The sequence below is a fragment of the Xenopus laevis genome, chromosome 2L, assembly GCF_017654675.1.
Source record: "Xenopus laevis strain J_2021 chromosome 2L, Xenopus_laevis_v10.1, whole genome shotgun sequence".
Lineage (NCBI taxonomy): Eukaryota > Metazoa > Chordata > Amphibia > Anura > Pipidae > Xenopus > Xenopus laevis.
In genome coordinates, this window is record NC_054373.1 from 122359283 (window position 1) to 122375242 (window position 15960).

Below are 15960 nucleotides of genomic sequence, written 5' to 3' on the forward strand. Positions count from 1 at the left end.
ATTTGGAGCCCCTAGCACAGAAAGGCTTATTTCATGGTATATTATTTTGAAAATGTAGTTAAAGTAAAGTGTGATTACTAACATTCTGTAAATATGTTCAGAGAATTCAGAGAAAGACCCTATTCATTTCCATAAGTAAGATACATATTCTAACAAGCATCTGTCTTAATATATGTATAAATAAATAGTTTGATGTTATTTGATGACAAAGGTTATGAGTTTCCAAGACACGGGAAAAGAGTTCCAAGAAACCACTTCATAAACTTTCCCCCTGATTTAAGTGATCTAGAGGCATGACCTTTTGTAATGTATGGGAAGTGTAAAATAGGCTGTAAATGTTTAATCTACATGCAAGTCTATGCTAACTTTAGAATCACAAATGTTTTTCTAGAACACTTATGTTATTATGCCATCAACGAGCTCAAAAACCTTTAATAAAAAACATATATTTCCTTCAGATAGTTTATGCAAGCTTGGAAAATCCTATTTAAAGGAACAGTAACATCAACAAATGAAAGTGTATTGAATTAATGAAAATACAATGCACTGTTGGCCTGCACTGGAAAACTGGTGTGTTTGCTTCAGAAAGACTACTATAGTTTACATATAAACAAGCTGCTGTGTAGCCATGGGGGCAGCCATTTAAAGCCAAAAAAAGGAGAAAAGGCACAGGATATACACTGCAGATAACAGATAAGCCCTGTAGTATATAATGCAATTCTATATAGTATATGTAGTATATAATGTGAAGCTATGTAGCTTATCTGTTAGCTACTACTTGTCTTATACGTGGCTGCCCACATGGCTACAAAGCAACTTGTTTATATAAACTATAATAATCTTTCTGAAGCAAACACACCAGTTTTACCAGTGCAGGACAACACTACATTATTTATTCATTACACTTTCATTTTTTGATGTTACTGTCCCTTCAAGTTTATTGTGTTTAGGAATTATTCATACATGGGGGGGGGAGGGGTCTATGCTTTCCATACCGAAGAATGATATGCACTCTAGTTTACATGGATAAACAAGGTGAAAACACAGAGCAGGGTATTCTCTACATATCCTTGTAAATTAGAAGGGCATTCCATAATTTTGTTATGTATTTAGTGGAGCTAAGATACCATGCACTGTGGGTGACCTTTAGAATTCCCAACTTGCTACTTCTCAAGGTGTGAGAAGGTAAGTGACACCTACATGGAAATGTTCAAATCAGTAGAGATGATCCCTTAAAACTATTACAAATTAAGGTGGCCATACACGGGCCGATAAAAGCTGCCGACAGACTGTGTCGGCAGCTTATTGGCCCGTGTATGGGGGCCCCCGACGGGCTTCCCCGATCGAGATCTGGCCGAAAGTCGGCCAGATCTCGATCGGATGGGTTTAAAAATCCCGTCGGATCGCGGCCGCATCTGTTTGTTGATGCGGTCCCGCGATCCGACCGCCCGTTTGAGAATGCTAGGATCCGATCGTTGGGCCCTAGGGCCCACGATCGGATCTGCCCGATATTGCCCACCTCAAGGTGGGCATATCGGAGGGAGATCCGCTCATTTGGCGACATCGCCAAACGAGCGGATCTATCCATGTATGGGGACCTTTACCAAGGAGGTAGGTCCTTATAAACAAAACAGGTTACAAGAGACCAACCATATTTTGTTTAAATTGGATTTACAGATGCAACCCTACAGAGCTCACAAGTAGGCCTGATCTCTTGATTTTTTTTTACAACTTTTACACATGGTGTAGACTGGTCTTTTAGGTTTTCTATTTTGGCTGATCATGTATGGAGGATCATCCTGAGAGATCTTTGTACATAAGGGTGTGTAGGAGGCCACTGGATTGTATGTCTTAACTATAATCATTATATAATGAGGTACAGTCATTCAGAGGCTTTGGAAGTTGCACACTGGCGTAACTACCGGGGGAGCAGGGGGTGCCGGCAGTCACACTGGCTGGAGTCGGCTGCAGCGCCGCACGAATGAGGGTGGGGGGCGGGGCCCGGCTGCACGGCCCGCACAAGTTGCATGTCCTTAAATATTTGCCCACTGGAGTAAGAGACATAGGTTGGGAAAATCAGCCGAATCCCTGAATCCTTGGTGAAAGATTCGGCCGAATACCGAACCAAATCTGAATCCTAATTTGCATATGCAAATTAGGGGCAGGAAAGGAAAAAGTGGAAAAAAATCTTCTTTTGTGATTTCCCTACCCACCCCTAATTTACCTATGCAAATTCGGATTCGGCCAGGCACAAGGATTCGGCTGGATCTGAATCCTGCTGAAAAAGACCGCATCCTGGCCAAATCCCGAACCGAATCCTGGATTCGGTGCATCCCTACAAAAAATGTTATAGTGTTTATCACTGCAGGAGCACATTTAGACTATAGTCACGTGTAGCTGTTTCTGAGAAATAGTCGATCTACTCACATCAGCATACTTACCTACAGGCCGCATTGCATTAACCTGCGTGCAGAGACACATAATGGATTTAGGTGTGGAAATGCTAGAGCTTGATTTTTTGTGCCGAAATCTGCTAAGTGTATACAAGTATACGCAGTATACAAGTCTTCCCCCTTTGTTGTGACTGTTTTGTAAGCTGACACCCATTATACAAGGGGATTTTCTGTGCCCTGGTAATCTAAATATCCACTTTGCAAGGACCATGGAGTAGCTTAAATTTCCCTGTTTGCCCTATTTACTTATATAACTTGTACCTCTGAATCTTCAATAACTGTCCCATTGCCCTTGAATATTTTGCAACTCATCTAGAAATTTCAAAATTCCCCACCATGCACTGTAGGCACCATGAACTGGGAAAAATCCAATTAACTTTAGTACCTTGAACATGTCAGTTTACTCTATAGAAAGTGACACTTTTCAAACATTCTTCACAGTGTGTAATCACGGTATTTTAACTGGACAAAAAAACATTTGCCCTGATTACAATACAAGGGCTACTATCAATGAAAAGCCTTGATCTTGGCTCATGGCATCAGTGATTCATCTTTCTTTTTCTATTAACAGCATACAGATAAGATTCCTTATCATATAAGTAAAGTTTCCATGTGCTCAGAAGTTCATTGAAGTACGTCAGCACAGATAAATGACTTTTAATGAGAGCCAGAGCAGTTTGGAAAGATAAATGAAGTTGATGATTACTTCTGAAAGTTTCCTTTGCATGCAGTTGTATAAACAATGGGATATCACAACTGTGCACTGCACATAGTGTAACGTTTACTTAAACTACAGTGAATGCAAGATCCTATATGGTTTTATTACTTTTAATCACATAACAATGATCATTCAGGCACCACAGTATGTTCTGTTTATCCTACATTTATTCTTTCACTTCTGAATTTTCTTTTCTTCAGCATCTCAGGAAAGTTTGTATGTTAAGCTTTCACACAGCACTTAAAATGCTGCTTTAGGGAATCTCAAAGTGAAAGCATTATATACTGTATAGTGTTAAAGCTGGCCAAATAAAGGGCCTGGTTGATTTTAAGCTTAAAGGGGGCTCGACAGAGCTGCACTCCCTGGATTAGCCAGGCCCCCCCTTGAGCACAAAGCCGAAGGGAGCCAAATTTACCGAAGGAAGTCTGAACCACAGAAGAAAGCCTAAGCCAAAAAAGCTGAGGAGAACGAAGAAGACCGCCCGGCTAACTTTAAAGGAAAGTTCCACTGAACATCAATGTATTTTTTTCAACTTTTATTTGGGACCCTGCCCACCAATGTTTTTTTAAATGGGTTCCTGGCCACTAATGTTTTTTTTTTAACTGGGGGGGGTGGTCACCAATGCTTTTAAAAAACTATTATAAGCAGGTGCCACCAATGTTTTTTTTTATGATGGGCCCTGACCACCAATGTGCTTTTTGGTTTTTACTTTTATTGGGTGCCCTGACCAGTCGTTATATTTTTAACTTGTATAGGGGACACTGGGCACCAATAGTTTTTCTTAACTTGTGTAATGGAACCTGGCCAGCAATGGTTTTTTTTTTTTACTTGTGTAGGGGGCCCTGCAATTTTTATTTTTACTTGTATAACTTGTATAGGGGATACTGGCCACCAATAGTTGTGTAATGGACCCTGGCCAGCAATGTTTTTTTTTTTTACTTGTGTAGGGGTCCCTGCAATTTTTTACTTGTATAACTTGTATAGGGGACATTGGACTCCACTAGTTTTTACTTGTGTAGTGGGCCCTGCAATGTTTTTTTACTTGTACTGACCATCAATGGTTATTTTTTGACCAAGGGATTAAACCAAATGGCTCTAATTTGTACATTAGAAAGTGCAATAAAGGTTAGAGTAGGTACCTGCTTAGAGAGTCTACCTTGACCTGGTGGCAGGCTTAATAACCCTTTGGCCAAATGTGTTTTTACTGTTTTAGTGCTCATGTCTTTGTGGCCTATTTGCTGTGGAATGAGGGTGGGTATGGCCTGAATGGGGCAGGCGGGGCCTCGGGCCCAGAAAATTTTGTGGCATGGGGTTCTATGATTTCTGATGGTGACCCTGGCCATACGTGTACCTATTATATTGTATGAAGTTGTTGTACACTTATTGGTATGTTTATGTTGGCATGGTGATCCCAAATTAGTGTCTCTGTTCCTGCTCTCCCTTATTGTTGTTAATAACAGATCTTTCTTATTAGGGGGCCTATTTATTAAACCTTGATCAAGTTTTTAATAGGAATTCTCGAATTTTTAGAGGAAAAAATACATTTAGAGATTTATTTTACACCAAAGCTGCTAAAAACCCTAATACAAAAATGCTCCAGCTAAAACCTTCATGTAGAAGTCAATGGCACAATTTGAAGATGGTGTAATCTACGCTGGTTTTTGTATGATAATCTGAAAAAGTCTGGGTTTCCAACAACTGGAAAAAATCGTACAATTCGAATTGTCACCCAATTTGAGACCTTTCCTGCACCAAATTTTTAAGTCTGATCTTTTGATAAATTAGTGGATAGGAGTTAGGTTGACTTTGTTTTAATAAAAAAAATGTGATAAATTCCCCCGTATGTGTTGAAAACCGAAACAATCAATGAAGTTAAGTATTGTTAAGTGTTAAGAAAAAATCAAGTTGAAACAATATGAAATTTAAATGCTAAAGCAAAATACTTACCATTAGTAACAGAGTTTCCATTCTCAAAAGCTGCACAAGTAGACCTTGAATTTGGGCCACGATTATCTTGATTATTTGCATTATTATCTTGAGTGTCGACCATTGCAGCATCCTCACCACTACATTCATTCATATTCATTTTAACACCTTCAAACATAAAACAGCGAACACAATAACTATAGAGGAAGTAATTCCATTTAATGTAAACGTTATACACATATTTGCTAAACGCATATTCATTTGCATTCATAAAAAGGATAAAGTACACAAGGACACCCTTTGTTTGGCCTTGTGTATCTTTTTATAAATTAATTAATTTGCAGATTCAAATGAATATACCCATGAATAATGAATATAGCTAGTGCATGTGATTGAGATAATTCATAACTGGCCATTTCCATCTTACATGTTCAGATAAAGAAAAGCAGCTGACAAAAAGATTTCTTTTGAGCAATAATACTCTTGATAAAACATTGTGTGGACCCTAAAATGCAGTGATTGACCAGTGACAAAAAAAATTAATTTAACTGAAAATGTTGTACTGCATAGCTTTCATATGATTATCATGTGTTTGATCCTGTAAAACACTAAAGCTGGCCATACTTATAGAGAGCCACCTTGAGGTGGGCGATATACAGGAGGTTGGATCGAGAACCACATCAACTAACTGATTCTATACTCAATCCAACAGTATTAGTAAACCTGCCTGATCGACATCTAGCCAACTTTAAGCCTGATATCGATCGGGGAAGCTCATCAGACGGCCCCATACACTGCCAAATAATCTGCCCATGTATGAGGGACTTTTACTTGGGTGCTGTGCCCCTCCTTGATGGCAGAGGGTATTGTATTCTACAGCACTTAAGGTGTCCATAGACACACTGTTAATATTGTATGAAACTTCATTTTGTATGATATTAAGTGCATGTATGGCAGGAGACAAGCTGGGAAATTTTGATGGGGAGCATTTGAAGGCTCCCCAAAATTGGCCTATGTTACTGCCTTACATTACCCAACAGGGTAGTGTTTACTGTCATTTATAGTGTCTATTTATGGGTATGAAACATTAAAACCCAATAAATTTCCAGGTTATCGGGAAGGTGCTACACTGTAATACCTTACTCATATTGGTGGTTATATGCTAACAGTGGGCAAATTTTACTCAAAGTAAACCATATCAATCATTTTGACAAAAATATGGCCGTGGTATATAAATGAGCCTTACTATCAACTTAGCCAAATGGGTAGATCATTTAAATAGGATTGTACAATTCAGCAAATAAATGGCATGCTATATTGATGTGACAAATAAATTAAGCTTAATAGGAACATTAATTTGGCCAATAAAAACCCCTTAAGTGGTTGTAATTAAAAGCTGGTAACTTGGGTCCTGGTCACTTAAAAATTGGTTATTGTACAGTATATTTGTATAGTTGACGGGAAGTATACAGTGTGCATTACTGGGGAAAAGTGCATTCTATGAAGCTACCAAATACCTTCTTGTATATTGCTGCAATTCTGGAAATTAAATACAGTATTTGTTATACATATATGAATATTTTTATGATTCTGCAAGCAAGCATTTTTTTATCATGCCACATAGTTACTCTGCTCAGATCAACAAATTTGATTAGATGAAAAGGAAAATGTTGGCATAAAAAGCCTTAGTTTTATGTTAAGGAAGACCTGTTAACATACCCTGAAACCAAGATTAGCTGTTTTCATGATACAGAATATCCCATTTTTGGAAAGTGGCCAAGGATTATCACTTAGATAAAGTAGGAGATTTGTGCTCATTAGTTCCCTGATCAGAAGCATGAAGATAATTAATAATCTCGATTTCCTTTGCTACTCCTAGTAATTATTTTCTATTAATACTGTATAGAGACCATATTTTCAGCATTTGAATAGTTTGTAATTATCTGAACAGGAAATATGGCTGTAGGCCTAGGTAACAAAAAACTGTGATCAACACTATTCTGTATAAATATGTGGTTCTTACTGCACTACAGTACACTTACTACAGCAAGTTGGATTGTGAGATATAGACAAGCAGGGGCATATTTACACAGTATATAAGCACCCTTGGGCCTGTACCTACAGCAGCAGCTTTTGTGAATGTCCCCAACTGCCACCAGAGTAAATAAGGGGGGGGGGGGTAAGGGTTAGGAGCTCATTTTGTGCATCGCTGGTGGAAATTACATCATACGTCACTGGAAGTGATGTCAAATGCAGCAGCACAACGCAAACTGGGGTCAAACTGGGGGCATGCTAAGGTCTGGTGTCTAGGGTTGTACAAGGACCTAAATACAGTACTGTATGCTCTTGGCATGATAACATCAGTTAGTGATGACCTAAGGTTCAGCGAGACCTTAAAATACCCCCTAAAGGGGGGGGGCACAGGACCTAGCACTCCAAATGCAGGCTCTGCTGCACAAACTTTAATTCTATCACAACATGTTTCAGATCACATGGATCCTTTTTCAAGTGTAAATCATGGATGCAAAATTAAAACAAAAATGTAGCCACACCAAAATGAGTTGCTTCCCTGCTCTTATCCACCTGCTTTTCTGGAGGAACCTTTGAAAGGCAACTCTATGAACAAAACAAGCACTGCAGCCTAGATTGTGTCTTTACTGTGGTGGTAATTTATACTTTGCCAACAGCTGTCCACAGAAGTAAGGGAAACCATAGGTCTGGTAAAGGAAGAACATATGGGTACTATTGAATCTCTATTTACATATTTAAAAAAATATTTTGAATTTTTTTACTGCTTGCTGCAATACCCTTTTCCATATAAATTTTAGCTTGCCTGTTAGCTTTTATGCATGATTTATTGGCCTCCTCGTACCTTATAAATGTTTTGGCTGTACCAGCTAACTTGAAAGCCTTAAAAGCATGTCTTTTCCTACCCACCTCAACACCAACGCTTCTATTGAACCAAAAAGGTTTTGCTTTGCAACGATGTTCCTTGCTTACAAGAGGAATATACTAACGTATATTTATTAAGCAGCATTTTAAGGACTTCCCATTTTTGTTCTGTTTTTAACCCTAAAGCTTTAGCAATGAATGATAATATCCAGAAATATCCAGTGTCTGTTTTCTCAGCCTACTTCCTTTCCAGCCAGACAGACTTTTTTTCTTTATGGAGAAAAAAGATGGTGTTCTTTTTCTCAGTATTGATTATAAAGGCATCAATAAAATGAAGATAAAACTGCTACCCCTTACCTCGTATTTCTGAACGCTGTGACCAACTATAAGAGGCTAGAATGTTTACCAATTTTGACCTCCATAGGGCTTACAATGACTGGGTGATGAATGTAAGACAGCCTCCAACTTCATGGATGGATATTGTGAATACCAGCTAATGTCTTAGTTGTTGTTTAATGCTTTGCCAGTGATATATTCAGGGGGGAACAGTCAGGCATCATGTTTTAAATGATTTCTTGATATTCTCTAAAGACTAATCCAACCACCAACTCCAGGTACATAAAGTATATTCTATTCTGTTTGCCAAGCATAACAAATGTGTCTTTGAGGTTGAAAAAGTAACCTTCCTTGGCAATTTCTTTTTTCCTACCAATTTACCAAGGTAAAGTGGCATTGAACCTACGTCCTTGGTGTCGTTTTATTTAAAATTTTACAGTGTCACACCACTGACAGTGACTGCCAGTGGCTGCATAGCATGTCAGCTGAAGATTTCAGCTGCTTTATTAAATATATTTTGTGAAGAATGTACAAAAATTAGGTGTGGCATTTCAAGATCATTTACCTATTTAATGCTTACACATGTAGAACTTTAAATATATACATTTACACATACATATACATGCTGTGTTGAAAAAATATATTAATTGTGGTTCTATTTTCACTTTATATTTTGTAGCTCTAACATGAACTAATTTAAAAATAATAAAATATTAATTAAAAATTTTTAACAATTCTCATCATTATAACAGATGGGCTACTTCGTCATATACATGAAAAATTTTATTTTATGCCACAAAAATCAATACTATGGTAAATTAATTCAAATAATTTAATGAGAAATAGCTTAAAACCTTTATCTATACCTTCTTGCTCTCGTATTCGTCTACCAGCAGCAGATTTTCTCAGGAGACTTCTTCCTGAGCTGAATAAAGTAGTTAATTCATCAAGTGGACTTGTTATATGGCTACTATTAAGACTTGTTGCTAATGCAGGAGAACCTAAATTGGATTTGTTCAGCATTGTCCTTGCATTTTTTACTGGAGAACAGAAAGGCAGTTTAGTCAATGAACCACAAGATTCTTCTGTTAAATCTGGGTTTGGTTTTGAAGGAATCTTTGCAGGATCTGTATTGGTTGTTTTTAAGTTCTTCCCTACAAGCATCGCATAAGAACTCTCCATAGGAAAACTAAAATGTGTTGGGAACTGGAAAGAAGAAGGGGTCTGAGGAAGAGGTGGAGTGCAAGGCGGAGAAACTTTGCTTGAAACACTAAATATAGATAATGCAGGTGATGATGGTCTTTCATTGTCTTTTTGGTGCTTCAGACACTGAGATGAGATGGGACTTGACACATCTGATTGTATAGAGTAGTTTATATTGGTTTCAAGCACAGGGAGTTTTATCATTTCAAGTGGTGTTAATGGAGATTCATCAGAGGCAGGAGAGGAAGTGACTGTAGCTGGTGGAAAAACCAGAAGAGGAGGACGATGAGGAAGGAGATTGGGAAATGGAGCAGGAATATCGCAACTTTCTTTAGAACATTGTTCATTTTTTATATCAGAATCTAGGTTTTCAAATGTTGCTAGGTTCATGTTCTGCAACAATGAACTACCTGTTGCTAAATTATTTATATTAATCAGATCAGGAAGATTGTATTTCATTTCTTCATACACAACTTCCACTTGTTCTGGGCTGCTTCTTTCTTTGAAGTAACATCTTCCAGCATTGCCAGCCATTTCAATGTACACTGGCTCAGTATCATCCTCTTCTTCTGACATACACAAAGTCAAAATCCCACGGTGAGTACAATCTGCAGAGGCTGCCCTTTGTATAGTACCAATATCACGATGCACCTTCCTGACAATGGTACTGAAAGTATTCATTTCTCCTGAGTTATGAGCTGATATCTCCTCATAGGAGCCACTAAGCTTCGTGTTAGGACTTCTTTGTGGCTTAGGTGGTGGAATCTTTTTCATTGTGCTGTAATCATCACTGTGAGGTCTAGGTCGAGAAAGAGCTTAAAAGAAAAGAAGAAAACACTAGCTATACATCATAATCTTCAACACAAATGCAGTATATATTTAATTTAGAAGTCAGTCACTTTGGAAAACACATATTAATTAAAAAGAAAATAATCATATATGTACTGAAACCATAGGGGACAACCAAACTTTAAAATATAGGAAATAATATTAATGTAGTCTATACATACATACTTTGTAAGACCTATAACATAATTTAGTAAAATACAGTGAAACACCCAACCACACTTCCAGACACCCAGATTAATACCCACTAACACGTCATCATATTAAATAACTTTAAGGGGCAGATTTATCAAGGATCGAATTTCAAAGTAATGGGAGTTTTTTTGAACTCCCATAACTTCGAATTTCGAAGAAAAAAAAAAGACCAACCGAAAAGTTTTTTTCTGCGGGTGAATAGGCTGTATTCGAATTGTTCCAATCAAAGTAAGATCGTATTCAAAGTTCACCAAATGAATGCAATTTGGTTCTATAGGCTAAAACAGCAATTTGGCAGGTTTTAGATGGCGAATGGTCAAAGTCGAAGTTTTAAAGAGACAGTACATGATATTTGAATAGTCTAATTTTTTTTCAAATTCAAATCAAATTTTGGCCTATTCGATAGCCGAAGTTCACAAAAATAGCTCAATATTTGAATTTTTTTATTTCGAATTTTAAGGGTCTCTTAAAGGCTCCAACACAAGTATATTTGTTATTTCAAGTGACCCTAATAAAGAACAAATTTCAGCAAGTAGAAAGGTGGGGGGGACACACCAAACATTGTTCTTGAGGGTGTTTCCTGCACTGTAAGAGACAGTAATGTTCTTGCTTTTACCGATTCAGTAAGTAACTGACAATTGTAATTCACAATTTGTAGTAGAGTGTAACCATGTAAACCAAAGTTCAGAAAAAGTAATACAGTATATATACGAATGCAAGCTTTGTAGAAGAAATAAAAAAAATACATCTCTTCAGAAATATTCTCAAAGTAATTTTAAAAATGCTTTAGATGTGGAAACTGTCCTAACACAGGAGAAATACAGGCACTGTTTGGAATATACTTTATATCTAACCTTCATCATCTATGTCCATTGAAGCTGCAAAAAGGCACGCACTCACTGCTTCATAAGAAGCACTTAGTCTGGTAGTGGGATTTCTTTTTGGCTTTGGAGGAGGCTGTTTACGAGGAGACTGGAGGCTGTTGCCGTCATCCATGCTCAAGACAGAGTGCAGTGAAAGAGATCTAATAGCTGAGGAAGACACAGGATTTATGGGGACCATAACAGAACCAGGCTGGCAGAGAGTTGAAAAACGACAACCAACAAAAATGTTTTCAGTTGGCTTTAAATCACTGTCTTCCATGCTGAAAGAAAAAAAGACACAATTTTACAAAAATAATCTTGCTTTTCAGCAGTAGAGTTATGAGCCATTCATATGTTTTCAAAACAAACTAATAGATGCCATTGTGGGCTACCCTATACATGAATTGGCTATTTTCAGTAGCTTGAAAAAAGGACTCAGGATGGCCTGAAACATTGTAATTGTTGGGAATCATGACCCTTTTTGCAATAAAAGCATTTTAAATAATATAAATGCAAGTTATACACTAAATGGCAGTGTATTGGGAGTTTCCTTAAATGAGAAGGATCTAGGGGTCTTTGTAGATAACAAGTTGTCTAATTCTGGTCAGAGTCATTCTGTGGCTACTAAAGCAAATAAAGTTCTGTCTTGCATAAAAAAGGCATTAACTCAAGGAATGAAAACATAATTATGCCTCTTTATAGGTCCCTGGTAAGGCCTCATCTGGAGTATGCAGTGCAGTTTTGGACTCCAGTCCTTAAGAGGGATATAAATGAGCTGGAGAGAGTGCAGAGACGTGCAACTAAATTGGTTAGAGGGATGGAAGACTTAAATTATGAGGGTAGACTGTCAAGGTTGGGGTTATTTTCTCTGGAAAAAAGGCGCTTGTGAGGGGACATGATTACACTTTACAAGTACATTAGAGGACATTATAGACAAATGGCAGGGGACCTTTTTACCCATAAAGAGGATCACCGTACCAGAGGCCACCCCTTTAGACTAGAAGAAAAGAACTTTCATTTGAAGCAACGTAGGGGGTTCTTCACAGTCAGGACAGTGAGGTTGTGGAATGCACTGCCGGGTGATGTTGTGATGGCTGATTCAGTTAATGCCTTTAAGAATGGCTTGGATGATTTTTTGGACAGACATAATATCAAAGGCTATTGTGATACTAAACTCTATAGTTAGTATAGGTATGGGTATATAGAATTTATGTGAAAGTAGGGAGGGGTGTGTGTATGGATGCTGGGTTTTCATTTGGAGGGGTTGAACTTGATGGACTTTGTCTTTTTTCAACCCGATTTAACTATGTAACTATGTAATGTGACTATATTAGATATGTATGTCTTTCTATGCCTAGGATAATTAGATTGATGTGCACCTTTGTTATTGCTTGTAAACAAGAATAAACATTTCATATCTACAAATCTTTCAAGTTACTACCAATTTTTAGTACAGGTATGGGATCCATAATCCATAAACCAAAAAACAGTTATTCAGAAAGCTCTGAATGAGGAAAGGCCATTTTCCATAGACTACACTTTAATCAAATAATTAGTATTTTAAAAACTGATTTCCTTTTTCTCTATAATAATAAAACAGTAGCTTGTACTTCAGCCCAACTAAAATATAATGAATCCTTATTGGAGGCAAAATAATTCTATTGGGTTTATTTGATGTTAATTTTGTTTTAGAAGACTTAAGGTATTGTGATCCAAATTACAGAAAATTCCAGGTCCTGAGCATTCTGGATAACAGGACCCATACACAGTTATCCCTTATATAACAGCACTTAGTTAGTTTTGGAATGTGAAATTAAAGAAACTGTCCCATCAAACTACCCTGCACATATATTTCTCTTTTTTTTTCTTGATAGAAAGCAAAAAAATGGAACACGTTTAATGGATAAAGTATGCCAATTTCACCAATTTAGTAGAAGATGCCTATTTATATTTTATGGACTGTAGTAACCTTTAATATCCTTATATTTTACAACAGAGGGTAGATTATTTATTATAATACACATTTCCAAGATTAATGTAAAAGAAATGACATCACTATGACCCAATTGTATCTTATGACATAACTAATCACTGTTTATAAGGAAATCATTTACAGAATATTCATGGCTCTTGTACCTTATGTATATGTGTGGATATAGAAGACAGAAAGGTCCACACTAGCAGTTCTGATGAAAACCGCAAGGTGATTTATTAATAGAGACCAACATTGTGGCTAGCATCTAGCCTTTATTAAAGTGAAAACAAACTCAACAGAAGTGTCTAATAAACACACCCCAGCGGAAAAGGTGCTGTGAGTGACGTCAGTGCACGTCATTATCCAGAACCCATATTAGTGCAAAGTGTGGAAAAACTGAATGAAAAGGGACCTGACTTGTACTGAGCACCTACTAATAACGGTTATATTGTAACATTATTTTCCAATGTAAAAGCACCCAGTCTCAATGTGCCAATGGCTATGCTTTATAAGGCTCCCTTCTGGTTCCTACTGTAGTTGTGCGCCTTACAGCCTGCCATGACTTGTATGGAGCATCCTCTATTACGCAGGTATTTTGTAAGATGACTTTGTGACCACTAGTGATGCCCCTATTTATATTGATTTACTAGTGCGCTTAACTTTAGATTTTTACTGATGACGCCTGCCTGATATGTAGATGTAGGCACAATGTTGGCAACAAACTCCTAAATTCCTCACCTTCTGGGGAAGTACCCATGAACCCTAATTTTTTAACTAAGATGATTATTTGCAGGCTAGTTGAATGATTTATGTTTTAAGCATAATTCATAGAATACATTGATATATTGTGTATTTAGCAACAAATTGAGAACACATCAGGAATAACATCAACATCAAAAGAGATGTATTCTGTTAATGGCAATGTTGGCAAGAATGAAGAAAAAAGAATACACTGTACCTCTTTAATATCTCTTCTTTATTACAAATTGATTCTGCAGCACCATAGGCAGTGTTCACTTCAGTCCGAAGTCTGTCTTTCTCTCGAGCAATGTCAGATGCATTCTGGATTACCAAAGCATGGTAAGACTGTTGGCCCATGTTTTCTATGGTTTGCATGAAGTCTTTAATGAAGGTATCCTCATTCTGTTTAGTGTCCATTTTCTTCTGCAACTGCTGCTGAGCTAGAAATCTTCTTATAACTATTAATTAAGAAGAGGTTTTAATAAAAAGACAAAAAATAAACAGTAAAAAATAAAATAGTGAAATAAATATATAAATCAGGGAACAAAATTGAACTCTGTTATTGGGTTTAATTAAAATTAATTACATGGTAGATCTATAGTGAAAAAATAATCTACATCTAGTTTACGGAACAAAAACATACATTGTACTATAATGCAATATTTAAACATTATTCAATGGCGTGAAATTCTTTGCATGTACAGTATCTAAATGTAGGGAAATTACATTGACTTTAATGTTATGGTATAACAGATATATTCTGGGTCCATAAAACTGGAGCCATAAATGCAAACTCTAGACATGTATACTCCCAGAGAGCTTTAAAAGTCCCATACGTTTTCATTAAAATATGAGAAGAAAACCAGTCACCCAGGTTGTGGTTAGAAGGATAAACCATGAATTGTTATCATCTTAACAGGTTCACCTACTACCAAGACTGATACCTAAGTAACCCAACAAATACTAGATCTTGAAAATTCCTTCACTATAAGGACATTAAAAGGGTGTATAAAAAGGAAACATTTGGCACAGAAGGGATATGCTATTCTGTGTTTGTACCTTACAAAGGGGTATTCTCTATTTCTACATTTGTTTGTATCCGAGACACTGGTGGTTTCTTTACTTACAACAGCAAAGCAATATGAGCCCATAAGTCAAAAGCTTTGAAATACTATCAACACAGCACATGGTTTTCTCCTTTGGTTTCTTTGTTGCATGTAAAGCAGAGGTAGGTTGGTTCTCTCTAGATGTGGCTGCAGTCTGTGAAATCATATCTGCTATGTAACTGTGAATAGCTCAGTGCTGGATTTTTCTTTTTGGTAACTTTATATTTATGTGTGTGTATGTGTCAAGTGGCAGTGCTGTAGTGGTGTCAGTAGCAGCTAGTGGAGACTTCTGACAAACAGAGTCTTGAAAGGGATTCCGTTTTGGGAAAACATGTTTTTTACAAAATGCATTAATTAATAGCAGTCCTCCAGCAGAATCCTGCATTGAAATCTGTTTTTCAAAAGAGGAAAATATTTTTTATATTTATTTTTGAAATCTGACATGGGACTACACATGTTGTCAGTTAACCAAGTGCCCTCAGTCATGTGACTTGTACTCTAATAAACTTCAGTCACTCTTTACTGCTCCACTGCAAGTTGGAGTGAAATTATCCCCTCCCTTTACTACCAGCAGCCCATCAACAGAACAATGGGAAGGTAACCAGATAATAGCTCCCTAGCACCTGCGTTGCTAAAAATGCTCCCCTCCCCCAGATATGAGGACAACATGCAATAGTAAAAATCCCAAACTAACCCAAGTAACAAC

The 15960-nt window shown here is 37.1% G+C and overlaps 1 protein-coding gene across 1 annotated transcript in view; it reads right to left on the bottom strand.

Annotated features, from left to right (window-relative positions):
* The window catches only part of myo16.L (myosin XVI L homeolog), a 156092-nt gene that overhangs the window by 11209 nt on the left and 128923 nt on the right, over positions 1-15960 (bottom strand). Inside the window, exons 30-33 of the mRNA XM_041582398.1 lie at positions 14366-14606; positions 11424-11713; positions 9192-10343; positions 5119-5265 (exon numbers count right to left, since the gene is read on the bottom strand). Coding sequence (XP_041438332.1) covers positions 5119-5265; positions 9192-10343; positions 11424-11713; positions 14366-14606 — 1830 coding nt within the window. The remainder of the gene's footprint in view (positions 1-5118; positions 5266-9191; positions 10344-11423; positions 11714-14365; positions 14607-15960) is intronic.